Source organism: Piliocolobus tephrosceles, chromosome 11 (assembly GCF_002776525.5).
Source record: "Piliocolobus tephrosceles isolate RC106 chromosome 11, ASM277652v3, whole genome shotgun sequence".
NCBI lineage: Eukaryota > Metazoa > Chordata > Mammalia > Primates > Cercopithecidae > Piliocolobus > Piliocolobus tephrosceles.
Genome location: NC_045444.1, coordinates 124,454,837 through 124,480,114, shown reverse-complemented (window position 1 = coordinate 124,480,114; position 25,278 = coordinate 124,454,837). Strand labels below are relative to the sequence as shown.

At 52.2% G+C, this 25,278-nt stretch overlaps 1 protein-coding gene across 1 annotated transcript in view; it reads left to right on the top strand.

The window, feature by feature from the left end:
• The first annotated feature begins 5,851 nt into the window (after positions 1–5,851).
• The window catches only part of PER2 (period circadian regulator 2), a 48,041-nt gene continuing 28,614 nt past the window's right edge, over positions 5,852–25,278 (top strand). The window contains exons 1-6 of the mRNA XM_026446883.1: positions 5,852–6,040; positions 16,979–17,227; positions 17,740–17,802; positions 18,844–18,998; positions 21,539–21,660; positions 23,209–23,410. Coding sequence (XP_026302668.1) covers positions 16,998–17,227; positions 17,740–17,802; positions 18,844–18,998; positions 21,539–21,660; positions 23,209–23,410 — 772 coding nt within the window. The 5' untranslated portion in view covers positions 5,852–6,040; positions 16,979–16,997. The remainder of the gene's footprint in view (positions 6,041–16,978; positions 17,228–17,739; positions 17,803–18,843; positions 18,999–21,538; positions 21,661–23,208; positions 23,411–25,278) is intronic.

Here is a 25,278-nt window from a genome sequence, read left to right as displayed (position 1 = left end):
ACCAGGCCTTGTTGGTCCCCAGAGCATGCAAGGCCCCCGTTCCTGACTCCAAGATGTCCACAGTTGGAGATGCCAACTGGCCTACCCCTCAGTGACACCCCAGGAATGCTGGCAGAACCACAGTGAGGCAACAGCCCTGCAGGACGCACACTAGACAGAGAGGGAGAGAGCCAGGGAGCCTGATGCGGGGGCCTGCCTGTCAAGGTCCATGGCCCAATGACACCCTGACCGATAAGAGACCCTCCACCTGGGAAAGAAGAGTCGCCTCGGACGTGGGGGATCACCTTGAACACGGGTATTGCCTCAGACGGGGCATCACCTTGGGTGTGGGGGATCAGCTCAGACAGCGCAGGCATTTTCGGCAAGTTGCCTCTCCTTGGGCTCCTTCAGGACAGTGAGGGGTATTGGCTGCCCTGAAGCCCTGGAAAGAAACTCAAGCTGGCTGAGACCAGAAAACCTGATCCACAAATTAGTCCACAAGTTCCTGAGGCAGAGACTTGACCTGCAACTCAAACCAGGAGTGCCATACAGCGTCACCTACCCACTGCTACCCTCTCCCCACCAAAGGGCACAGCTTTCGTCTCAGTTAAATCCTTGGTTTTACTTTTTTATTTTTTCTTTGTCTTTTCTTTTTTCTTTTTCTTTTTTTTTTCTTTTTTCTTTTTTCTTTTTTTTTTTTTTTGAGACGGAGTCTCGCTCTGTCGCCTGGGCTGGAGTGCAGTGGCCGGATCTCAGCTCACTGCAAGCTCCGCCTCCCGGGTTTTCGCCATTCTCCTGCCTCAGCCTCCCCAGTAGCTGGGACTACAGGCGCCCGCCACCTCGCCCGGCTAGTTTTTTTAGTATTTTTTAGTAGAGACGGGGTTTCACCGTGTTAGCCAGGATAGTCTCGATCTCCTGACCTCGTGATCCACCCGTCTCGGCCTCCCAAAGTGCTGGGATTACAGGCTTGAGCCACCGCGCCTGGCCTTCTTTTTTTCTTTTCTTTTTGTTTTTTTTTTTTTGAGACAGAGTCTTGCCGTGTCGCCCAGGCGGAAGTGCAGTGGCATGATCTCGGCTCACGCAGCCTCTGCCTCCTGGGTTCCAGCAATTCTCCTGCTTCAGCCTCCTGGGTAGCTGGGATTACAGATGTGCGCCACCACACTTGGCTAATTTTTGTATTTTTAGTAGAGATGGACTTTCATCATGTTGGCCAGACTGGTCTCGAACTCCTGACCTCAGGTAATCTGCCTGCCTCAGCCTCCCAAATCCTTGGTTTTTCTTAATGGCCTTAATGACCAGAAAGTTTGAAGTTTTAATCCTTTTTCAAGTGACATGATAGCAAATTGTTTCTTGGCTTTGGTTAAAAGCATGCCTTTTATTTGCAAAACTGGTAATAAGAGAAGTCAGTTGGGTACACATTTAATCACGGAATTCTTGTAGCAATAAAGAGGACATGTATAACATTAAAAAGACAGAATCTTCAGGTACAAATTATTTTATTCATTTATATTTTTTGTCTTAGGATACAATAATGAAGTAAACACATCTATACAGAGTATTGTATAGCAGAGACAAAGCTATGGCAATTTAAATTATTTGCAGATCTGCAGAAAAAAAGAGATTAGATGTATTTGGGAGAGGTATTTTGAAGTAATAACTATAACTATTGATTAAAAGCACAGTGGCTCGCACCTGTAATCCCAGCACTTTGGGATGCCGAGGCGGGTGGATCATAAGGTCAGGAGTTCGAGACCAGCCTGACCAACATGGTGAAACTCTGTCTCTGCTAAAAACACAAAAATTAGCTGGGCGTGGTGACGCGCACCTGTAATCCAAGCTACTCAGGAGGCTGATGCAGGAGAATAGCTTGAACCCAGGAAGCAGAGGTTGCAGTGAGCTGAGATCATGCTACTGCACTCCAGTCTGGGTGAAAGAGTGAGACTCCGTCTTAAAAAAGAAAAAAAAAATGGAAAAAGAAAAACAAAAATCTTAGCAAATTAGAATATATGGCAATGGACATCCATAAAAAAAATCTATAAAAAAAGAAAAAGAAAGAAAAACAAATAAAAGTCTTAGCGAAATAGAACATATGGCAGTGGACATCCATAAAAAAACAAACATCTAAGGCTCATCATACCTGGTGGTGAAATACTGAACACTTCCTCCCCCAGGGTGGAACGGGGCAAGGATGCCCACTCTCACCATTCTATTCCACATCAAATGCAGGTCTTAGCTTGTGCCACCAGCCCTGTGATCGCTAGGGCATCCTTTGTAAAGGAGTCATTGGGACAAGGATGCTTACATTCCAGGCTCCAAGCAAGCTCCTTCCCCAGGCTCTTCTCCAGGGCAAGGCGAAGAAAATGGGGACTACACACCCATCGTGGATGGCTCAATCTTGTGACTTCCTCGGGGAAGACATGAGCACACCACACCCACATGTCTCCCCCAAAGAACAGCCTCCCTGGATCTATATTTAGTTTAAAAATCAAAAAGGCTTCTCAGTAGGTAGCTAGCATAATAAAGATGCCGCCTTCTTTTTTTTTTAAAGACAGGGTCTCAGTCTTGCTCTGTTGCCCAGGCTGGAGTGCAGTGACACAATCACGGTTCACTGCAACCTCAAACTCCTGGGCTCAAGGGATCCTCCTGCCTCAGCCTCCCAAGTGGCTGGGACCACAGGAGCATGCCATCATGCCTCGCTTTCTTATTTTTTGTAGAGACAGGATCTCACCATGTTGCCCAGGCTGTTCTCAAACTCCTGGGTTCAAGAAATCCTCCCACCTCGGCCTCCCAAAGAGCTGGAAGATACTTCTTTATATTGGTCCACAAACCACCTCATGTCCGGGGACAGGCACCTGCTCTCGGGTCACTAGAGGCAAGTAGTCCTTGTCTCACCCTGAGACCCTGGACACAGGTGCCCGCGCCCTTGAGGTCACCTCTGTGAGCCGGGTCTCCCTGCCAGGAGCTGCCATCATGCTAAGCTGGGGTCAGCTGTAGGTCACTGCTGGGTTCAAGGGAGGCTGGAGAGTAAGGGTTGGGCATTACCATCTCCAATGTCCCTAAACCCAAGAAAGGGGCTCCAGCACTAGAGGGCCAGAAAGCTTGACAGTGTCCCCTCCATCTCTTTAGAGAGGACTTTGCTGGCCACCACCTCCTCCATTTACAGAGGGAGTTCTCTTCCTAGCTGCCTGTTCTTTGCCCCTCCAGCTAGCCAACCCACAAACCATGCCTCCCACAACGAGAGGAAGCAGTGACCAGCACAGTGCCTGGTACACAGTAGTTGCTCAGTAAACAATTGGCTGGGTGCTTGAGTGAATGAGAGGGCCAGTGAGTGGACTGGCAAGGGCATGGAGGCCTGGGTGCAGACAAGCCCTACAGGCAGGCCCAGACATAGATGGGCAGGGCCAACTTGGGCCAGGCTTACTGGTGGAAACAGGCTAGTGGGAATGGGTGGAGCAGGGGCCAAGCAGCCTTTCGCTGGGAGGCCAACTCCTCCCACTGGCAGCATTCCCAAGGTAGCTGCGGATCCTGGCTTACCACCTCACCTCCACCCCCAACTAAAGGACTAACTTTCTCCTAGCCAGCCTGCCTCCTACAGTGCCAACAGCAATTCTCCTATCCAAGAGCTCTGAGCTCTGTGCTGGAGGTGACAGCTGGCCAGTGTGGGCTGGCTAGGAAAGGGTTCATCCCCCTTCCTTCTCCAATCTGACTGCCCCAATTTGCGCGCGCTCTCTCTCTCTCCCTCTCTGTCACCATCTTGGTTCACCAAGAATGGTATCCATGCACTTGGCGTGATTGTAGGAGCTCATCCCCTGAGCGCTGTCCTCTGCTGGAGCTGGGTCCTCTGATGGAGCATCTGTCCATGGCTGTCCTATTCCCTCAGGACCTACACCACATCTTAGACAAAATTGCCTCTGAATCTGCCTCCTCCCCTTTTCTGCATCACAGACTCCTTACAAGCAGGGATACAGTGAGACGTATTTTTGCATGCCCCTCAATACTCAGGTGTCAACGAGTATTTGTGGAGTGTACAAAAATTTCCGATAATAGGAAAGAAGAAACTGGCTGTGAATAACTGAAAATAGATGAGATTCTGAAGAGTCCTAGAGCCCAAAGCACTTGATAATTTCTAAAAGAATTGATTTCAGTATCTTTCTACCAGATTTATTCGTGGAAATAAAAAAAGGCTACATTTAGGGAGGAAATGTGACATCAGGTAGCAGGCTGAATATGGAGCAAGACCCAGCAAAAGCGTGAAGAAGAATCTCAGTAAGGTGTGGATGAGCTGTTTACTCTTGTTTCCAGAACAATGGAGCTCCCCATTGACGTCAATGGGAGGGAAGAAACAAAAGAGCCTTTGGGTGTGTGCAGGGCGCAACCGGGCCTGGGTTTGCTTGGCATTTGTGTGTGTCTGTGTTAGGGAGAGGGGGTGGGGAGTGTGTTGAGATGTCAATGTCAGAGGAACAGGAGGAGGGGCCACCTGACAGTGTGTGAACAGCCTGCAGACCTCCCTGGGCTTCTGTGGGAAGGGCTGCCCTGATGAACTTGGTATTTGCCCTGGTTTGCATCTGAGAAGTTGCACACACACCTTGTCAAGTAGAAGGGAAAGAGTTATCACACTCAGGAATTCCTGATGTGGGTTAATAACTTTTCCTTCCGTCCCATCCCTGGTCCCCAGGCGAGTCCAGGTAAAGAAGAACAAGAAGAGCAAAGAGAGATGCTGCGGGTTCCAGCTTCCTGGACAATCTCGCCTTCCCCATGAGAGCCTGCACTTTCAGAGTCTGCTGCATGGGAGCCTGCAAGCTCCTTCCTGTCCTGTAAGTCTCAGGCTTCTACCCAGACCAGGGGAAATTGTACTCTCTCTCTTGACACTTTAAGTGGAAGTTTAGAGGCTCATGATGCCCCAAACAATGCTTACTGAAACAGCAAACCCTCAGACAAAGTGATGCACGCTCCCGCACTGGCTCCCAGGACAACCTCCCACCACGGGCTTCTCCGTCTCTACTGCTTGCACCTTCCTAAGGTGTCCCTTTCTCAGGGCCCACCCTACCCGCCCTGGAAGTGCTGCCTTTCTCATGGAGCCTGTGGGAATAGCTCTGGTTAATTTATAGCCCACATCGCCCAATTTAGCATTTGATTAAGTTTCCTTTTTATGAGACAGTCCTTTCTCCCTAGTGATGCGCTTGGGGGCGGGGACAACATCATTTCTTTCTTTTGTACCTCCCCAGAGTAACAGTGACTCTATTTCCTGAACCAAAAATTGTAACACGTGGTAACCGCCGGGACAAGTGTGGACCACAGGCACCTCTGAGGCCCGGGTGGGCGTGCTCCGGCAGCTGCTGCAGGGCTGTGCAGCCACCTTCTCCTAGGCTGCTTCGGGACCCGGCGATGAATGAGTGAATGAGTAAATGAATGAATGTGTGAATGAAGCATACCGCGCAGACTTTCCCGCGGCCCTGGCCGCTAGGGGCGCGCCTCTGGCCTGTGGCCGGAGGTGGAGGTTTCCCTGGTCCGGCTTCGGGGCGCCGGGTCGGCCAGGCCGGCCGGAGGTGCACAGGAGCCCCGCGCCCAGCTCCCCCGCCCGCAATGGTACGCGCCACTCCGCGCTCCCCAAGCTGGCGGACTCGAGGGCGTCGTGAATGGAAGGCGCCGACGCCGGAAGTGGATGAGACCACTAGGGAGGACGACGGGGGGCACGAACGCGCCGCGTCTCCATTGAAGAACCGACGAGGTGAACATGGAGTTCCATGTGCGTCTTATGTAAAAAGAGCGACGGGCGCCGCCACCAATGGGCGCGCAGCACTAGCAGGCCCCGCCCCTCGTGTATGCAGATGAGACGGTGTCGCGGCCAATGGCGGACGCCGGGGGCGGGCGCGGCGCGCGCGGTCACGTTTTCCACTATGTGACAGCGGCGACTCGGCCGCGGCGGAGGCGGCGGCGCTGAGGGGCTACGTGCAGCTGTGGGCGGCGGCGGCGGCGGCGGCAGCGGGCGCGGGGCCGGGCTGACAGAGCCACGAGTCGGCGGAGGGACCGGCGGACGGGCCGACGCGAACGCGGCCGGGCGGTAAGTGGCGCGGCGCGGCCCCGCTGCGGCTTACGTAACAGCCGCCGGCGCGTTGGCCTCGGGCAGGTCGGGGTCCCGGCGCTGCTGGGAGTTCCCTGGGCCGCTGGACTCCTCTGCTTGAAACGGCGCCGGCGTGGGGGCGTGTGCCGCTGGCCCTGTCTCAGGTGGAGGGTGGCCGAGCTGCGCGCAATTCGTTGGAATTGCGCTGACACCGCGGGTGGGGACTCGAACCCCTGTTTCGCAGCTCAGGAGCCTGAGGTCCGAAAGGTGAGGCAGCGTGTGTAGGGCACCGAGCTGCTGAGTGATTGCGCGCGGGCTGCGGTTCCGTGGGCGATTCTCTTTTGGGAACCCTCCCTCCTCTCCCGTGGTGAAGGCCAAGGAAATCAGGGGTCAGCGCAGCCGGCCCTGGGATCTGGAGGCCCCTCGGGGAGCTGACTGCCTCCTCTGAGGCTACAGGGCCAAGTCCTGGGCTGGGGAAGGGCCGTGGAAGGGCGCTGATCTAGGAGCTTTTCTTGGACACCCACGGGTCTCCTGGAATGGGTGATCAGAGGGACAAGGAAGTCCCTGTGCCAAGCCAGGCCTGGGAACCTGAGGGCAGGGAGACCGCCTGATGTTCGTTCGCCCCTTTGCCTCCCCTGGACCACCCTGTATTAATTCCCTCTCCCCGGACTGGATAGAAGGGAATGGGGGTGTCCACTCTTTGGTGCAGCAGTCTCACCTACCTTCTGGGATGTACTTTGGCTGCCAAGTCCCAGACATAGACCAGGAGGTGGGAGGTGGCCTGCTTCCCCCTTCAGGAAGGCCAGGGTAAGGGATGACGAGTTGGTTGCCAGGGTTTCTGTAACCTACACAGAAGGAACCCGTTTGGAAAGCTGATTCATACAGAACAACAGAGCCAGAAGGCACACTGAAAATCACCCAGAGGAACCCCTCAGCCTGACAGATGAGCAAACTGAGGCCCAGGCCCAGGCTATCTGCAGGATCTTCCCATCGCCCTGGGGCAGGATGAGCTTCAGAGGTTCAGTGAAGGCCTCAACTTGGGTGCTGAATCCTGGGTGGGCTGTAATTTGGGAGGAGGGGCCTTAAGTCTGGGAAATGTGTTAAGAACCCCATACCATGGAAATGTGTTAAGGACCCCTCTCACTTGTATATGGCGCAGCAGGACCACTAGACTTCTTGGCTTCCGAGGGGAGAAGCCAACTTCTACCCCGACCTGGGGCTTCTGGTCCCAGACTGGGTGTGCCTGAGAAGAAAACAGGACTCTCTACCTGAAGGCTTTATTTGGAAATTGAGTTTTAAAATACAAGATGAATTGAGTTTTGTGTGCTATATGACTATAATGAAGAAAGGGACTCCGTTGTTTTTTTTAAGTGGAAGCTATGTGGTGTGCCAGCGCGGGGATGGTACCGTGGGTGTTTGCAGTTATCTGTCACTGTCGCCTTGGTGTGATTCATTGGTATAGAACTAACGCAGCCCTGGCTTTCTGTGGAGACTGGAGTGCTAGGTGGGAAGGGGGGAGCCCTGCGTCAGCCAGCTGGCTGCTGCTGGGAGCCTTGGCTCCCAGTCTGGGCCTCAGTTTCATTTGTTCGGAGGGACTCAGATTGGGCGGTCTCAGAGGTCTAATTTAATTCCCAGGTTTTTGGTTTTCTGTTACCCTACGGTTGATTTTTCCCAGGTTTCTTGCAGACCGAGGCTTCTGATATGCTCTTGCCTTTGGGCCACGTAATGTTCCCCTGTGAGCCACATCTGCAGTGCTTACAAGGAAAAAGGAAAGATTCCTCTCCTGTGCACTACTTCTCATACACACTGAACTTTCTCAAAAATACTGGTCGTCACACTGCTGTTTTTAAGCCATGATGTAACTTCACCAGGACTCAGCAAACCACGGCTCTGTCAGGTCATTGAACAGCTGGCAGGGCCACTTGGCGTTTAGTCAGAAGAAAGACAGGCTCTGAGTGTGCTTTTACCTTTTGAAAACTACTCTGGCAGAGTGAGCCAGAAACACACAATTCCATAAGCTTGGCAGAGACGGTCCCCACACTTCTGGAAAGCCGGCCAACCTTCAGAACCGAAGGAGAATCAGACAGTCTGGAGGGGGCCTCTGATGGACCCTCCCCAAGCCCACGCACTCTCCCCTAGGGACCAGGCCCGCCTTTCAACTCATTATGCTCATCGTGTGCACATTTGTAACAAGTTTGTTACCATATTTGCAAGTCTAGAGCAAATGAGAAGCAGTAAATGAACAGCAGTGAGGGGTGACAGGAGTCAAGGCCACTTGGTTTTCAGAGGCTGGTAGTTCCCAAGACAGAGTGGGCTGCTGTGCTGAACCCTCCCCGGCCGAAGGGTTCCTCGTGCTCTTCCTGGGGTGACATAGAGGAATCAGAATCTGCTCTATAAGAAACCAGGTACAGGAGGAGCAGATGCCTCAGCTTCCCGCAATTCAGAGTAGCTCAGTCCCTGACCACTGGAGCTAGGAGGCTGACACTTTTGCCTTTCTTATTGCTGTAAAGTCTTGTAGTTCTAAAAATGTAAGGATTTAAAAGTCTGAATTGAGAGCATTAAAGGTGTCCTGGTGAGGCCAAGACAATGCCTCCCTGGTGCACCTCCTTCCCTCGGTATTTGGACAGCTGCAGTCACATTTTCCTCAGTTACCCAACCGTTGCCATGGAGAGCGCAGCTCTTTGTTTAGCAGGACAAACATTTTCTCAGGATTACAGCAGGCTGGCCTCAGGGAGTTGGCTCCTACCAGGAAGTAGAAAATATGTTATAATATTTGGGGTTGTAAAATCCTGCAGGACTTGCAGAGACAGTACATACTGTATGATCCTTATTATGTAAAGTTCAAAAGCAGGCAGAATTCACTAGGCTGCGAGAAGCCAAGCTAGTGGGTCCCCGTGGGGTAGATGGTGGCTGGGAGGGCCACAAGGAGCCTCTGGGGGGCTGGCAGTATCCTGCACCTGGTGACATGTGACATGGGTATGTTGTTTGTGGATATACATCAAGCTGTGACCTCATGAGGTGGGACTCCTCTGGTAACTGAACACTGATTTCTGATTTCCACCAAAAAATGCTTTTCCGCCTTAGGGTGTGAGGGTATGGAGTACAGTAAGACTTCACCAGTCCTGGCAGTGGCAGTGGAAGCTGGAACTGGGTCCCAGGCTGTGCTTTCATTCCTCATTTTTAAACACTATTATGGAAAGTATGAATATCTATGAAAGTAGGGAGGATAGGGTAACGAACCCCTGTGACCCCACCAGCCAGTAGTTTCTGCTCCTGGCCCCTCTCCTTCCCCACCCCCACCAGCTGCTTTTCTTCCTGATCCCAGGCTCTCCATTCTTGTTGTGGACCGTACTTTCTGCATGGTGCTCTGTCAGGTTGAGGCAACCCAGCTACCAAAAATGTGGCCAAGTGACCTGGTCAGGGGTCTGAGCTTAACCTGTTTCCTTGAGTCTGACTGTTCTTGTGGGCTGAGCCAGTGCGCAGACATGTGAAGGGGGCCTCAAGGGCAGGTTCACGCCCAGAGGCTCATGTTGGCTTCTGGCAGCCCCTTTTCCACCAGGCTGTCATTTTCCGTCCTGGGCTTTGGCACCCTGAGCACATAAGTGCTTGCCCAGCCTTCCTCCCCCTACCTGCCACAAGGTAGAAACAGGTTTCCTAGGAGGGACAGCTGGTCCAGCCAGCTCTGGGTACACATCTGTGGAAGGCAGGAGGCAAAGTCCACTTTGACAGGGATGTTGGTTTTGTCAGCTTCTCAAAATGAGGCTGGTCTGTTAGAGCCACCGGGGCTGAGAGACACATTTTCTGGAATGACGAAGTTTCTGATGATTTGGCTTTCACATTTCTGCCAAGCTTACTCTGTCCTCTTTGCAAAAATACTTATCTTCCACCTAAGGTAATGTTGGGGCACTAGTGAGTCGTATTCAGACAGGCTCACAGGGGCTGGACTTGGGTGAAAACCAGGAGCTAAGTGCGAAATAGTGAAAACCAGGAGAGCTGCGTGCAAAGCGCCCAGGGCCCAGACAACACGGTGGCTTCAGATACCTGATGCTCCTCCAAGGACTCCTGGGCTAGGGGTGGCACTGAGTTCTTAGTCCTTTAAATACAAGAATACAAGCCAGAGACAGCTACCGTGACAATTCACTCTCTGTCTTAAAATTACTTTTGTTACCCGTCTGTTTTTCTTTTCTTTTTTTTTTTGAGACGGAGTCTTGCTCTGTCACCCAGGCTGGAGTGCAGTGGCAGGATCTCAGCTCACTGCAAGCTCCGCCTCCCGGATTTACGCCATTCTCCTGCCTCAGCCTCCCCAGTAGCTGGGACTACAGGCGCCCAGCTAGTTTTTTGTATTTTTTTAGTAGAGACGGGGTTTCACCGTGTTAGCCAGCATGGTCTTGATCTCCTGACCTCGTGATCCGCCCGTCTCGGCCTCCCAAAGTGCTGGGATTACAGGCTTGAGCCACCGCGCCTGGCCTTTTTTTTTTTTTTTTTTTTTTGAGATGGAGTCTTGCTGGGTCGCCCAGGCTGGAGTGCAGTAGTGCAATCTTGGCTTACTGCAACCTCCACCTCCCAGGTTCAAGCAGTTCTCCTGTCTCAGCCTCCCAAGTAGCTGGGACTACAGGCACACACCATGACGCCCAGCTAATTTTTGTATTTTTAGTAGAGACGGGGTTTCACCATTTTGGTCTGGCTGGTCGTGAAGTCCTTACCTCAGGTAATCCACTGCCTCAGGCTCCCAAAGTGCTGCGATTACAGGTGTGAGCCACCGCACCTAGCCCCCTCTCTGTTTTTCTGTGGTGATTAGCAGTGATAATACAAGCTAATATTGCAGTCCAGATACCTTGCATGGATTGTGTCATTTAATCCTTCTAACAACCAGTAGGAGGCAGAAACTACTGTTATCCCCATCTCACGAGTGAGGACACAAGGCACAGAGAGGTTAAGGAACTTGTCCGAGATCACACACTTAGGAAGTGGTGAAACCCAGCTGAAACCCAGGCCATGCAGGACCTGTCCCCTTAGCCACTCTGCTGCCGCCTCTGATCACCTTAATGACTCACTCAGAGCATAAAGGACCAGCTGCTTGTCTGGGGGAGGGCTGTGGGGATGAGATGGGTGGTGTCCAGGATGTTGGGGGGGGGTCAGGAGTGACAGAATGTCCTTGGTACCCTGGACAGCCTCTTGGCAGCTCCACTGAACCATGGCAAGAGCGCCCTGAGAGGTCTCCTCGTTTCCACCTTGCCTCAACCCTGCACCTCCATTGAAGTGTAAGTCAGAGCTTGTTGCACAGAACTCTCCACGGTTTCCTATCGGAGTTCTGACTGCCCCCGCAAGGCACTCCGTGATCTGGCCTTGCTGCCGCCCTCCTACCCCTGCCCGCTCTGCTCCAGCCTCGTGCACCTTCCTCAGACAGGTCCGGTGCTCGCCCGCTGTAGGGCCGGCCCCCCGCCTAGGATGTTCTTCCTCTGCTAGCCCAGTCTCCACGCCCTCCAGGTCTGCCTTCAGGCTCTCTTGCGAACGGAGTCTGAGGGGAGCCCTTTACTGGGAATTGCAGTCCCAGGGTAGCAGTAGGAAAGGAAAAGGGAGGTGAGGAAGAAAAGTCTGGAAAGCACACACAAGACGACACCCTGCTGAGATGAGGCTCTGCCCTACAGACACACGCAGCTGGGTGCTCACCCCGGTGGGACCTCTTCAGAAAGCCTGTCCCAAGAAAGGAAGGAAGGAAAGAAAGACAACTTCAGAACGGTCCATTTGAGGGGCGGGGGGCATTTTCTGCCAGCTCCACCTTGTCTCCCGCCCAGCATGTGAGCTCTCCCTCCTGTCCAGCTGCCTCATCAGACCCTTTGGCGGCAGCCGGGACAGTGAGGGGCAGCAAGGACCACCACAGTGGTGTGGCACGTTGTCCGAGTCCACACAGGGCAGGCAGAGCCAGAGACACCCAGTCCCAGCCTCAGGTGTGACACCAGAAGGACCTGCTGGAGCACGTGACTGCAAGCCTGAGAGAGCGAAGCCCAGGGACTCTGAGTCAGTTCACACACGAGGGCTCAAGTGCAAGGTCCTTGCCAAATGCCACCTACACCTGGGGCCACCCTCATTGAAATGTCACTCCCAGCCCCTCTATTGCCCCTTGCTAGTTGCCTGCTGTACTGTATATTCTACTTTCTTATTTATTGTCTGTTTCCCCCTAATGTAAGCTCCCTGAGGGCAGGAAAGATGTCTGCTCTGTTGTCTGCCCCAGTGCCAGCCCTCAGTGCTAAGCGAGTAAGGGCAAGTCAGTGGGAAACTGCTGGCACCAGGCGGGCCCTGCCTGAGTGCCATCTGTCCTTTTTATTGTTGTCGTTATTTATTGTTCTTGGACTTGTTCGTCTGTGTCTGAGACTCTCCCCACATCAGTGTTTCTGGCCTCCGTCCTTTTAGTGGGTGTATAGTATTCAGAGCATGGATGTCCCAGGTTTGTGTCTTCAACAGTACGTGCCAGGCCCTGGGGATCCAGTAGTGACCAACTCAAACCCCTACCCCCATGGAGCTTAGGTCCTAGAGGGGAGGCAGGCAGTAAACAGCCCCGCCCCTCAGTGCTGGTGAGGAAGGCCCACAGAGCGGGAGTGGACGGCACAGAGAAGGAGCTGGTGGGGAGGCAGTGCTGTTCATGCAGGCTGTCCAGGGCATCCACAGGAAGAGGGCTGTGGGCACGAGGGAGCAGCAAGTGCAGAGTCCCTGTGGTCAGAGCACACAGGGCTGGGGCCAAGGGGTGAGCAGTTAACAGGACATGCCCGGGAGATTGCAGGAGCTGGACTTGCAGAGCCTCTGACCCTCGTGCCCACTAGAGCTGTGCTCTGAGCAAGGGTCTGAGCGCAGGCCGGATGTAAGCTAAGCCCCTTCACTAGGATCACTCTAGATGCTGTGTTGACCATAGCAGGGCCAGGTGGAGGCACGGGACCAGTTTGGAATTTGAGGCTGGCTCCTGGCCAGGATGATCGTGGACAGGATGCGTAGCCTCCTTGTTGATGGTTCTTTCCAGGTTTTTATATTCCATGCTCACACATCTCTGTGCACATAAATAAGCACTTATCTGCAATGGATTCCTGGAGGTGGGAAGAGTAGGCAGATTATAAACGTTGCTGTGAACTCAAATTTCTCTCCAGAAATACCCTATTACTACACTATCATACTCAAGAGCCACTCCTCCACCTGACCAACGCTGAGTGTGAGCAGTCCTGTTAATTTTTGGCAACCTGATGGGCAAGATAACCTCATCCTTTGCATTTTCCTAATGCTGATGAGGTTGAGCCTGTCTCTACAAATTCACAGATCTTTGGTGTTTCTCTTTGTGGGAATGACCTAGACAGTCTTCGTGCTTAGTCTCTTTCTTCCCAAAAGGTATTACCATTCATCTTTCATTGAATTTGCTAGAACTGCCATAAAATGTAAACAAACAAACAAAGACTGGGGTAATAGACTTGCTTATTTTGTTCCTGACTTTAAGTGGAATGATGCTGGCATTTTGGGTTTTATATGACTCAGGATATTGATAAAACCAGCTATATAACCCACAATCAAGTATCCTGTAATTGAGATTTCCTCCCTTTGACCATAAGCTTTTCCTCTCAGAGCTATTAATATATGTAGACAGCTGGGCACAGTGGCTCACGCCTATAATCCCAGCACTTTGGGAGGCCGAGGTGGGTGGATCATGAAATCAAGAGATCGAGACCATCCTGGCCAGCATGGTGAAACCCTATCTTTACTAAAAATACAAAAATTAGCTGGGCGTGGTGGTGTGCGCCTGTAGTTCCAGCTACTCAGGAGGCTGAGGCAGGAGAATCACTTGAACCCAGAGGCGGAGGTTGCCGTGAGCCAAGATTGCACCACTGTACTCCAGCCTGTTGACAGAGCGAGACTCTCTCTCAAAAAAAAAAAAAAAAAAAAAACAAAAATGTAGACATTGTCTTCTGGAAATTTAGTATTGCTGAAGAGATATCCAAGACTAGTATGATTTTTTTTCATTCTTTATGGGCAACTTGTTTGTTCTCTTTGAATGTTGGTAGGATTTTCTTCATCCTTGGAGATACCGTTTGTCATCTGGATGCAGTTAGGCGTTGGACTCCTGTCCTTTGATTGGCAGATTCAGCTCTGTCTTTGGCTCAGGATGGTTCTCTATGTGTCTCACTCATTATGGTTTCTGGTTTATTGTTCTCATCTCTTTCAGAAAGAGCTGTAATCCACAGGTAAAACCCGGCCCTCCTCCGTCTCTCTTCCCTTTTCCTTTCCCTTTGCATTTTAAAAGTTTCTCATGTGTCTCCTCCGTATCACTGAAGCCATTTTCTTTTTACTGACTCTGAACTTTGTCCTTTCTAGTTTTTTATTCTAATGTGGCATTTTCATCTCAGACTGTGGCCTTATCGCATCCCTCATTACTCGTTTCATTGAATCCATCACTTCTTGTGTTTTTAGGATGAAAAGTAGATGCTGTCCTAATTTGCTGCTTCCTCTGTGGCGTGAGGGTTGTGTTCAGTTGTCTTTGCTGTGTGTCTTTTCCACAGCCTCGTATTGGCTTTATTCTGTTTATTAGTTTGTGAGCAAGGCAAGGTCTAGTCAGCCCTGCTGTTCTCCAGACACTGATGCGGGTGGACTCTTCGTGAGCCCCGCCTCTCACCAGGCTGTCCTGGAGTGGCTTACCCGTGAACAGACTCAACCTGGGGAAGGGGGTGCTGAAGGCTCTCGTTGGAGCTTAGCCATTCAGTTCCTAGGGCCAGCTGTTGGAATCCAGCTCCCTGTGTGTGCGGCCCTCAGTATTGCTGGATGGTTTCAAGCCCTTTCTCAGAGTCGCCCTGTAGGGGGGGGCACCTGGGGGTGTTCAGTGGGTAAAGCGTGTCCAGGAGAACCTCTCCCTCCCACAGGATTTCTGTTCCTGTGTCAGTTCTTCTCCCACAGCTTCCTCACGAAGCATCTTCCTGGTAGTAGAGCTCTTGACGGTGCAGCCTTGATTGTGGTTCAGGCCGTCTTCTTCCATGGCGGGGGGTAGCAGGGATCTCAGCACTAGCCACTTCCTCAGGGGGATTTGGACTCCAGTGCACTCTTCATGCTCCTTCCATCTGAGCGACAAGCAGCAGGACACACCTTCGCTTTGTGGCAAATGATTGGGACCCTTTGGGACTTCCAGGGCTGCTGAAAATGATCCCTCCCCGCGACCAATTGTATGATCCTTGGTCATTTCACGTGGGTTCTGGTGGGAAGGAGGTGGAAGGGGAGGCTCTCCCAGAGCTAGATGGGAATTGGATGTTTCACAAGATTTGGGGTCTGGAATCCAGCAACCCTTCTCTCCCCTTGTTCTGCCTGCCCTGGGAAGGGCCAGACGGATGCCATGCAGAAGTGGCAGTGCCACACTGTGCCAGAGTTGGGGCTGAGCACAGTGCAGCAGCAGGAAGCAGGAGGTCCCCGCGCAGCCGAGCCTGGTTGTAGGGTGGGGGCCCCATCTTCAGATGCCGGCAGGCTTGGAATCCAGGGCTGTCATCTGCTACTGTGTGACCTGGGGTGAGCTACCCACCCTGTTGGCGCCTCTGTAGAACAGTCCCCTGCACACCGTGTAGACAGTGATCCAGAGCTGCTGGGAGGGCTGTGTGTTGGGTGCTTAGCATCATGTCTATAGTCAGCAGCATCACTTCAGAGCCTCACAGCTGTGTTCATTACGCATGACCGCTTGTGTCAAGCAGGGCCTTCATCTAGCTCTCTCCAGTGCCCGCTTGAGTGGGTGCCTGCTTCCTGCTGGGACCCTGCTGCAAACGCTGTCCTGGGATGGGGGGGCATCACTAGGTGAAGAAGGGAGGACCCAGGATGGCACTGTGGCCTCCCACCTGCTAATCGGTCCCACCCCTCCCTACTGCCTGTCTCTGCTCACTCCCTCAGTTTGTGTCCAGGATGATCACTGGTCTGTCTCTTTTTTCAGCCACTCCACCCACCTACCCCAAAGTGCTGAGGTAAAGCTTCTGTCCAGCACCGCAGTGCGAGCCTGTCCAAATGCAAGCTGAGTTCTGTGGGCCTGGCACTCAGAGTGCCTCAGCAGCTCCCAACCATTCCTAGTAAATGTGAAGCCACATTGTCCTGGCCCCTCCCCATCCCACTTGTACATGCCTGCGGGGCCTGGGACTCCCGAGCTGCTGGGAGGGTTCCACACCTGCCAGGCCCCTCTGCCCTCTTTTGCCGGCAAGCCCTGTCTGTCCCCATGTCTCCTGCTAGCCTTGGCTCCTCCTCCTGTAACTGTGCCGTGTGTAATGGCCAAGATTTCTGAACCCGGCTCCCCTACCCCACCATCATCTGGGGAAATTTATAAAAGGCAGATCACCCATTCAGAGGGACTGTGTGTTTCTCCCAGCACTCCACAGGCTGGGCGGTGACTGTCAGTGCTCTTGTCTGCCTTCTGATGAGGCCGCCAGCAGCTCTGTGTCGGGGGCTGAGGCTGCCTCATCCAACCCTCTTCCTAATCCATGGCAGATAGGAGCTCTGTCAGTAAGAACAAATAAGTGATGTGATGAACTAATATGTGTGTGATTGATCCCAATGAAAGGGCAGTTTGGGCTGGGTGCGGCTGGCCACAGCTGGCCTGTAATCTCAACATTTTGGGAGGATGAGGCGGGCAGATCGCTTGACTTCAGGAGTTCAAGACCAGTCTGGGCAACATGGCCAAACCCCGTCTCTACCAAAAATACAAAAAATTAGCCAGGCATGGTGGTGAGTGCCTGTGGTTCCAACTACCCTGGAGGCTGAGGTGGGAGGATCGCTTGAGCCCAGGCACTACATTCCCTGTGCAAAGGAGTCAGACCTGTCTCCAAAAAAGAAAGAAAGAAAGAGAGAGAGAGACAGAGAGAAGAAAGAAAGAGACTGCGGTTTCATTAGTAACAGAAAGAGTCAAACGGGTACTCTGCCTGACAGCATCCCTCTGTTTACCAGCTTCGTTCCAGAGCCCAACATGAATGGATACGTGGAATTTCCCCCCAGCCCCAGTAACCCCACCAAGGAGCCCATGGAGCCCCAGCCCAGCCAGGTCCCACTTCAGGAAGATGTGGACATGAGCAGTGGCTCAAGTGGACATGAGACCAACGAAAACTGCTCCACGGGGCGGGACTCGCAGGGCAGTGACTGTGACGACAGCGGGAAGGAGCTGGGGATGCTGGTGGAGCCACCGGATGCCCACCAGAGGTGAGTTCAGCCTCTGGCCAGATGGAGGCCAGGCAGGTTGTTTCCTCAGTGGCTCATTTCTGCTGGGATTTGATTGCTTTTGCAATCTTTAAATCATGATTATCAAGTTTTTCAAGATTTTTGAAAATGACTAAAATGTGCCAGTGTCTGTCCTTCCTTATAGTGAGGCCCTGTTGATTTTATAGATCCAGTTGCCAACAGACAGGTACGGGGTGGTGTAAGGAGATCTTGGGAGGTAGCAGTGGTGGGTAACCCAGCCAGCGGCTACTTATACAATACTGGGCGGTTATGGGAAAGGAACTGGCTCCTGTTGTCATGTGTTTCTGTGTCCTAGTACTTAGTTTTTCTCATGTCTGAAAGTTTTATGTTCCAGCTTTATCTTAACCTTGTATTTTTTAATATTTGTCTTACTGTGGTGTTATCTAGCCTGTTATCACTGGTAGGGTGGCAGGGGAAGATGTGTCTGGAACATACAGTTGTCTAAATTTTGCTTTTATTTCTTGTTTTCATAGTCCAGATGCCTTTAGCCTGATGATTACAAAATCTGAACACAACCCATCTACAAGTGGCTGCAGGTAAGGCCAATTAGAACTTTGTACACAGAGTTTTTAGAGAAATTGAAAGACTTCTTATTGGAGATTAGTGTTTTGGGAGTGACGTGGCTTTTTTTAAGCTCTGCTAAAACCCGTCTGTGTGGCTGTGTGGGTATGAACCCAGCCTTACCCTGGCCTTTCAGACAGTGACTGTGTCCCCTCGCCGTCCAGAGCCCCCAGGATGTCACTCCAGTACCTGTAGCTCCTCCTAGCTCTACTCGAAGCCAACTTTGCCTGAGTCTTGGGCATTTTCATCTAGAACATTCTTCACCCTTCTTAGGTGTTTGTAACAAACTTACCCTATGTCAATTTTCCTGTCACCCCTGGAACAGAACCCGGCTCCTAGTCCAGGACCTGTGGGCACTTTGCATTGCCTGAGAAACCTTGATTTCCATCATTCCTTCTGCACCCTCTGTTCCAAACAGGCCCATCTTCATCAGCCCTGCTGTCCTGTCTCTCTAACATCTCTGTATCCTCAATTAATGTTTGAAGACCCTTCTCCACAATCCCCTTTTCTCTGTGTTCATGGCTCACTTTTATGTCCCAGGAAGTCACTGTGCTGTCCTCTGTAATCCCATCACTCAGTCCTTCTTTACCTGGGGCAGGGAAGGAGGGGACAACTCAGGGCACAGTCCGCTGCACCAGACTGTGGGTGGACCAGTATCCTTTCCTGAGCAAAGCCTAGCTCTAACCCTTGGCGGAAAAGAACACAGTTGGAGGGACTTCTCCAGCATTCAGTTGGGTTAGAGCAGTGATTCTTGACCAGGTAGAATTTGTCTCCCAGCAAGAAACATCTGGCATTGTCTGTCGATAGCTCTGATTGTCATACCTGGCCGTGGTCTTCCTGGTCTATTGTGGGTGAGGCCAGGGATACCGCTCAGTGTCCTGCAGGGCCCCACAAAGGACCATCCAGATCAAAACGTCTCTAGAGCTGAGGCTGAGAAAATGGACAAGAGGCACGTTTCTTCAGGAAAGGACATCTAGGAAGCTAACATTTGGCTGCCTCTTTCTTGAATCCTGCAGTAGCGACCAGTCTGCGAAAGTGGACACACACAAAGAACTGATAAAAACACTAAAGGAGCTGAAGGTTCACCTCCCTGCAGACAAGAAGGCCAAGGGCAAAGCTAGTACGCTGGCCACCCTGAAGTACGCCCTCAGGAGTGTGAAGCAGGTGAAAGGTACGTCGGCCTCGCACATCTGCTCCAAACCTATAGAAATATGTTTTAAATCCCCCCCAAATTATAGCTCAGATTGTGTTGACTTTCTAAAACTTGAGGCTCATCACAGCTCACTGTAGCCTCGACTTCCGGGCTTAAGCAATTCTCCTGCCACAGCCTCCTGAGTAGCTGGGACCATAGGCACGTACCACCACGCCCAGCTAATTTTTGCATTTTTTGTGGAGATGGGGGTCTCACTATGTTGCCCAGGCTGGTCTCGAACTCCTGGACCCAAGCAGTCCTCCCACTTCAGCCTGCCAAAGTTCTGGGATTACAGGTGTGAGCCACTGTGCCTGGCCTGGCCTTTTTCTTTACAGTGGAAACTACCAGCTCTGGAACTTTGAAGAATTCCTCAGCTGTGTTGGTCTGTTGTGACGAGCAGGCAGAGACCATCAGTGTGAGCCAGGGTGGGGAAGGAAGGTGCCCTGCAGAGCATCTTCACACCTCCTGCCAGCTGGTGTGTGAGCACCTCCCGACTCTGTGGAGCTGTGCCTTTTCATGTGTTGCACACATGCACTGAGGGGCTGGTGGATCTTTTACATTAAAAACGTGCATAAAAGAAAAATCTGAAAGGCTTAAGGTGAAGCAGTAGCTCTATTCTATTGTCATCAGTCGTTTCAAAGCACAGCGTACAGTTAGGACAAAGTTCCTCACTAGTAATCATGGGTATAAACTCATATTTCAAGCAGTCTTCATATTTTTGAATGTTTCAGTAATTTTTCATCAGCAGTGAGCAGGTCATCAGCACTCGCCTCTGGGGTCCGTTGAGCCAGGTGTAGAAGGGTTGCTCTGCCATGTGCTAGCTTGGACTTGCATTTTTGGGTGTTGTCTTTGGGTGTCCTATAGTTTCTCTGCAGGCTCCTCCCTAATCCCATTGTCCATTTGGTGAGGGTTGATATAGACAGAACAAGGTGCCTCGGCTGCTCGTCATTGCTGATCAGGTCTAAAGATAAAATCTGGTGCCCCTGGGATGAGCACCCCGCCATTGAGGGCACCGCTCTGGGCCTGTGTGCCCATGGAGGCCCCCTTTTCTGGAAGGAGGAGCTGGAAGGGAAAGTTCATTGGGGTGCTCTGTTCTCAAGTGATTATGTCCATTTAGGGTGTTTCCCTGTTGGCATCTGCAGTAACTTCAGAGCTCAGAAGCTCTGCCACATGGACATTTTCCAGACTTTCCAGCAGTTTATATCTTGATTTCAGAGCATACTCAGATATGTGCCTGTTTCTGAAATTACTGAAGGTGGCAAAACTGAAAGCAGATGAGACCCCGCTGTGGATCCAAAGGTCTCCTCACCACATCGCAGCAAGCACATGCATGGCAGAATCCTGGGTCAGTCTCCTAACGCAGCCCCAGGTTTCATGTGTCCAGGGCATGTTGAGCCCCGAAGGCAAGTGGCAGCCTCCAGCTGGCCCCTTCGCTCCCCCCTGGAGTGAGGGCTGCTGTGGCCGTGAGCACCGACACCCAGAGACAGGCTTGTCACCCCAGAGCCCACTGGATAAGCCAGGATGGCGTGGGAACTCAGATGGAATGGCCCCCTCCTCTTCAGATTCTATTTTGAAAACTTTCTTTCAGATGTTCTTGTGCCTGCTATTTTTTTAAGCAGTCAATTCTGCCTGGATGGGGGTGTCTGATGGCATCATCCAGGGAGTCAGATGTGCAGGGGTTGCCATGTGGTCCTGTGTGGAAACGTGGATGTACCATCATGATTAAAGACCTTCTGGAGGCCAGGCACAGTGGCTCACGCCTGTAATCCCAGCACTTTGGGAGGCCAAGGCAGGCAGATCACGAGGTCAAGAGAGCAAGACCATCCTGGCCAACATGGTGAAACCCCATCTCTACTAAAAATACAAAAATTAGCTCGGCGTGGTGGCATGCACCTGTAGTCCCAGCTACTTGGGAGGCTGAGGCAGGAGAATTGCTTGAACCCCTGGGAGGTGGGGGTTGCAGTGAGGTGAGATCACGCCACTGCACTCCAGCCTGGCGACAGAGCGAATGTCTATCTCAAAACAAAACAAACAAGAATAATTAGCTGGGTGTAGTGGCGGGTTCCTGTAATCCCAGCTACTTGGGAGGCTGAGGCAAGAGAATTGGTTGAACCTGGGAGGCGGATGTTATAATGAGCCGAGATTACGCCATTGCAGTCCAGCCTGGGTTACCAAAAGCAAAACTCCATCTCAAAAAAAAAAAAAAAAAGAAGCCCCTTCTAGAGAACATGAGAGATAGCAGGAGCTCTGACCATGTAACCTTAAATAGTGTCGTTGCCACATTTAAAAAATGTTATAATCAAAGGCCTTCTGATGTTTCAGGGAAAAATATCCTGATTTCTGTGTGTGAGTTTGTTTTGCCTTCACGTATCCATGTGTTCTGTGTCCCAGGAAGACGGGATTTATATCCCACCTTTTCATTTGAGAAAAATAGAGCCCCCAGTTCGTAAGAGCTAGTGACTATTTCTGGCCAAGTGCTGGGTCCTGCCCGCTGAGTGTGAGCACTGTCTATCCTGCAGCCAACGAAGAATATTACCAGCTGCTGATGTCCAGCGACGGCCACCCCTGTGGATCAGACGTGCCCTCCTACACGGTGGAGGAGATGGAGAGCGTTACCTCCGAGCACATTGTGAAGAATGCCGTAAGCCTCTTCCCGAAAGTTTCTTTCTAAACGGTGGGAGTTCCTCCTCCAGGCGAGCTAGCTCAGAGCAGTGGCCAGTGGCGATAAGGCAGGAGCGTTTGGGGTTTTAGCAGATAAGTTCCTACCTTTAAAAGGAAAAATGTGAAGTCAGTGATTCTGGAAGCGGCATTCATGTCCTGGACTTCTGCCTTCTGTGAGACTGTCTTCTTCGTCCCTGGCCAACTTTGTCCTGTAGCTCATGGGTGCAAGGACAAATCCACTGTGACTGAACTGGGGGGCTCTGGGTTTTCATGTCCTCAAGGTGAGGAGACAGACTTGGTGACAGTCAGTTCACTTGTCCAGGGCTTTGTGGTCATGAGGGGGAGCTGGGATTGGAGACTCCAAAGCCCATGCATTTTTAAGCACACCCAAAGGTGGGCCCCTTGGAGGGCGCATGGGCCGCACACACACACCCCTGCTCTACCACCCTGAGTTCTCAGCCAGTGAGAACAGAGGTAAGGGCCAGCGGGGACCCCACGTGTGCTGGGACCATTGTGAAGCTGGCCTCATAACAGGGCTCCCTAATCCTTCCCATCTTCCTCCAGCGTAACCCCCAGGCAGACCCCAACCCTGAGCCCAGAGGGCCAGCCGGCAGCAGAGCGCCCATGGTGGGCTGGAGGGGCCCACCCAGAGGCCTCTGCTCCCCAGGAAGCCCCTAGAACCCTGGGAGAGAGCAAGGCTGGTAGAGGTTGTTGGGGCAGGCCAGGTGAGCAGAGGGTCCCCCACCTCCTTGTCACCCAGCCTGGACGCCAGGTGCCATGTCCAAGACAGTGTGGTGAGTGGCGCCTTCCAGTGGGTGGAGGCAGCTGGGGTTTATTCCACCAATAGAACCCTGATGTGTTGTTTCAAATAATATCGTGTTGGACCTCCCAATATCTGTAACAGGTGTAAGAGTTAAAGAGGAAAGAAACACGAGATGCAGCTTGCCAGTCAAAGACAGGTTTCCTTTAGTGAAAACCTGAGAGGCGCTCCTGGCCGATTTTGGTCAGGAGCGCTTTCTCTGCAGACTGAGAGTATATGTTGGTTTCAGGGTGAGGGGCTTATCCCAAGCCTGGAATGTTTGTGTGTTGGAGGAGTTTATGGCAGGGCTGGACCGTCTCTGGGAAGGGGGAGGTTATCTTGGGACAGGCATCTTTCCGGGCCCCGGAGGGGGGTTATCTCGGGGATAGCGTGTCTCTGGTCAGGGAGGAGTTTGGAATGTTTCTGGTTGGAGATGTTACTTGTGGTTTATGGTCATGTTGACGTTAGCCATTAGGCTGATGCCCTTTGGATGTAGGCCATTTTTTATTAAGGTGAACTTTAGAATGAGGGGCTTGTCCAAGATGGCAATGCTCCTGCCCTGTCAATAGGCAAGATAGGATTTGTTGGTCAGGGCTAGGCAAGGGGCTCAGAGAGCCCCCCACCTCTGACGCTCCTGGTGGGCGGCTCCCTCCAGCCTGCCTGCCTGGGTCGGATGTGGCGTCCAACGCCTTCTGACCTTGTCACCAGAGCCCTACTCTTCCTTTTCAGGATATGTTTGCTGTGGCCGTGTCCCTGGTGTCTGGGAAGATCCTGTACATCTCTGACCAGGTTGCATCCATATTTCACTATAAAAGAGATGCCTTCAGCGACGCCAAGTTTGTGGAGTTCCTGGCGCCTCACGATGTGGGTGTGTTCCACAGCTTCACCTCCCCGTACAAGCTTCCCTTGTGGAGCGTGTGCAGCGGAGCAGGTGAGGTCATCGAGGTAGTGCCTTGTTCCCTCTAGGGTCTGGAAAGGGGCCAGGAGCTGGGCCCACCCCAGATGTGGTGCAGGCGCCCTGCCTCACCTTTCAGAGCCCACCTGTGGGGGCCGCCAGCTGCCTGCTCTGGTAAAGGTAAAGGATAAGCAGTTGTTCGTCTCTTCAGAATAAATTTAGTTAAAATCGTCTTTTAATACATTTCAGAGAGAGAAACCGTTGAGCATTTTAGAAATGAAGTTGTTTTGAAAAGCTGGAATCTTGCTGCGATGGCAGTCGTGGGAGGCCGGGTCGGGGGGCAGCGGGGAGCAGGAGTGAGGCGCCCTGCTCCCTGCACTCAGGCATCCCCCTACCACCTTGGCAGCTACAGCCAGTGAGTGGGTCATGTCCCAGAATGACTTCCTGTGGGTTCTTTGCCTTGACCAGGGCTGGCTTTGGGTATATAGACTGTGAGGTCCCTAGGCAGATGCCACTGGCCCCCGAGGCACTGCGGGCCAAGTGTGCTGCACTGTGGGTGGCAGCCTTCCTAGCTGCCGGGCCTGCCACTGTAGCTATCGTCTACCCTGCCTCATTTCCAGGCTCCACTCCCCAGCCAGGTCCTCCCAGCGGGGTCTGGTCAAGTCCCTGGAGCCAGCTGGGGGCGTGCCTGCCTCTGGGCCTCTGCCAGTGCCTCCGACCCCCACTCTCCTCAAGGCCTCCTGTGCCCCAGCTCCTCCCTGCCCAGCTAAGTCAAGGACCAGTGAATTCTCAGGGGCCTTTCCAAGCTGCTGATTTTGTATCATTTTCTGTAACTAGTCATTGCTTCTGCTTTCCTAATTTCTTTTGAGTAGACGAAATGTTATATGAAAGACCTAGAACTAAGATTTTTTTTTTTTTTTTAGTTTAGATTCTTGGCTGGGCGCGGTGGCTCACGCCTGTAATCTCAGCACTTTGGGAGGCTGAGGCGGGTGGATCACAAGGTCAGGAGATCGAGACCAGCCTGGCTAACACGGTGAAACCCCGTCTCTACTGAAAATACAAAAAAAAATTAGCCGGGCGCGGTGGCGGGCGCCTGTAGTCCCAGCTACTCGGGAGGCTGAGGCAGGAGAATGGCGTAAACCGGGGAGGCAGAGCTTGCAGTGAGCCGAGATTGCGTCATTGCACTCCAGCCTGGACAACTGAGAGAGACTCCGTCTAAAAAAAAAAAAAAAAAAAGATTCCCACGAAAGCAGAGATTTCTTTTTTTAAAATCCCTTTCAACTCTTAGGGAAGCACCTCTTCCTTCATTTCTGATGAGGTTGCCCGATTGATTTCATGTTTTCACCAAAATACCAATGTAAGCCTTGAATGCCAAGTTGTTTCTGTTAGAACTGACTATCCCAAAATTATGTAGCACTAAATGTGTGGGGCTTCTGTTTCACTGTGGCCAGGCCTCTGCACACCTACCCCAAAGTCTGAGGCAGCTGAGTGGCCAAAGAAACAGGCTGACAAATTCAGTTTCTTAGAAAGAAATATTTAACAGGGACTTAAGAACGGAAGCCATGCGTGTTGTGGGTGGCAATGAGACAAGACTGGATCCCAGTGCCATTCCCCCAGACCTAGGGCTTCTGTGGGATGGGCACACAGGCTCAGAGGGAACCGGCAGGAATTTGCCCTGAGGGCAGGATTTACCTTAAGCACCTGCTCTTACTCAGGGGCAGTAGGTAAATGAAATCTCCAAGGCCTTCCCAGAACTGGGGTTAATCAAAAGTCAGCATGGAGGCTTAGCTTCCAAGATAGAGCTGCTGTGGCCTCCACAGCTTTCTTTGTCAATGTTCTGGACTTCCGTGAGTGTGCTCAGTTGTAGGTTACTGTGTTTGCAGCAGTGCACCGTGTGTTCAGTT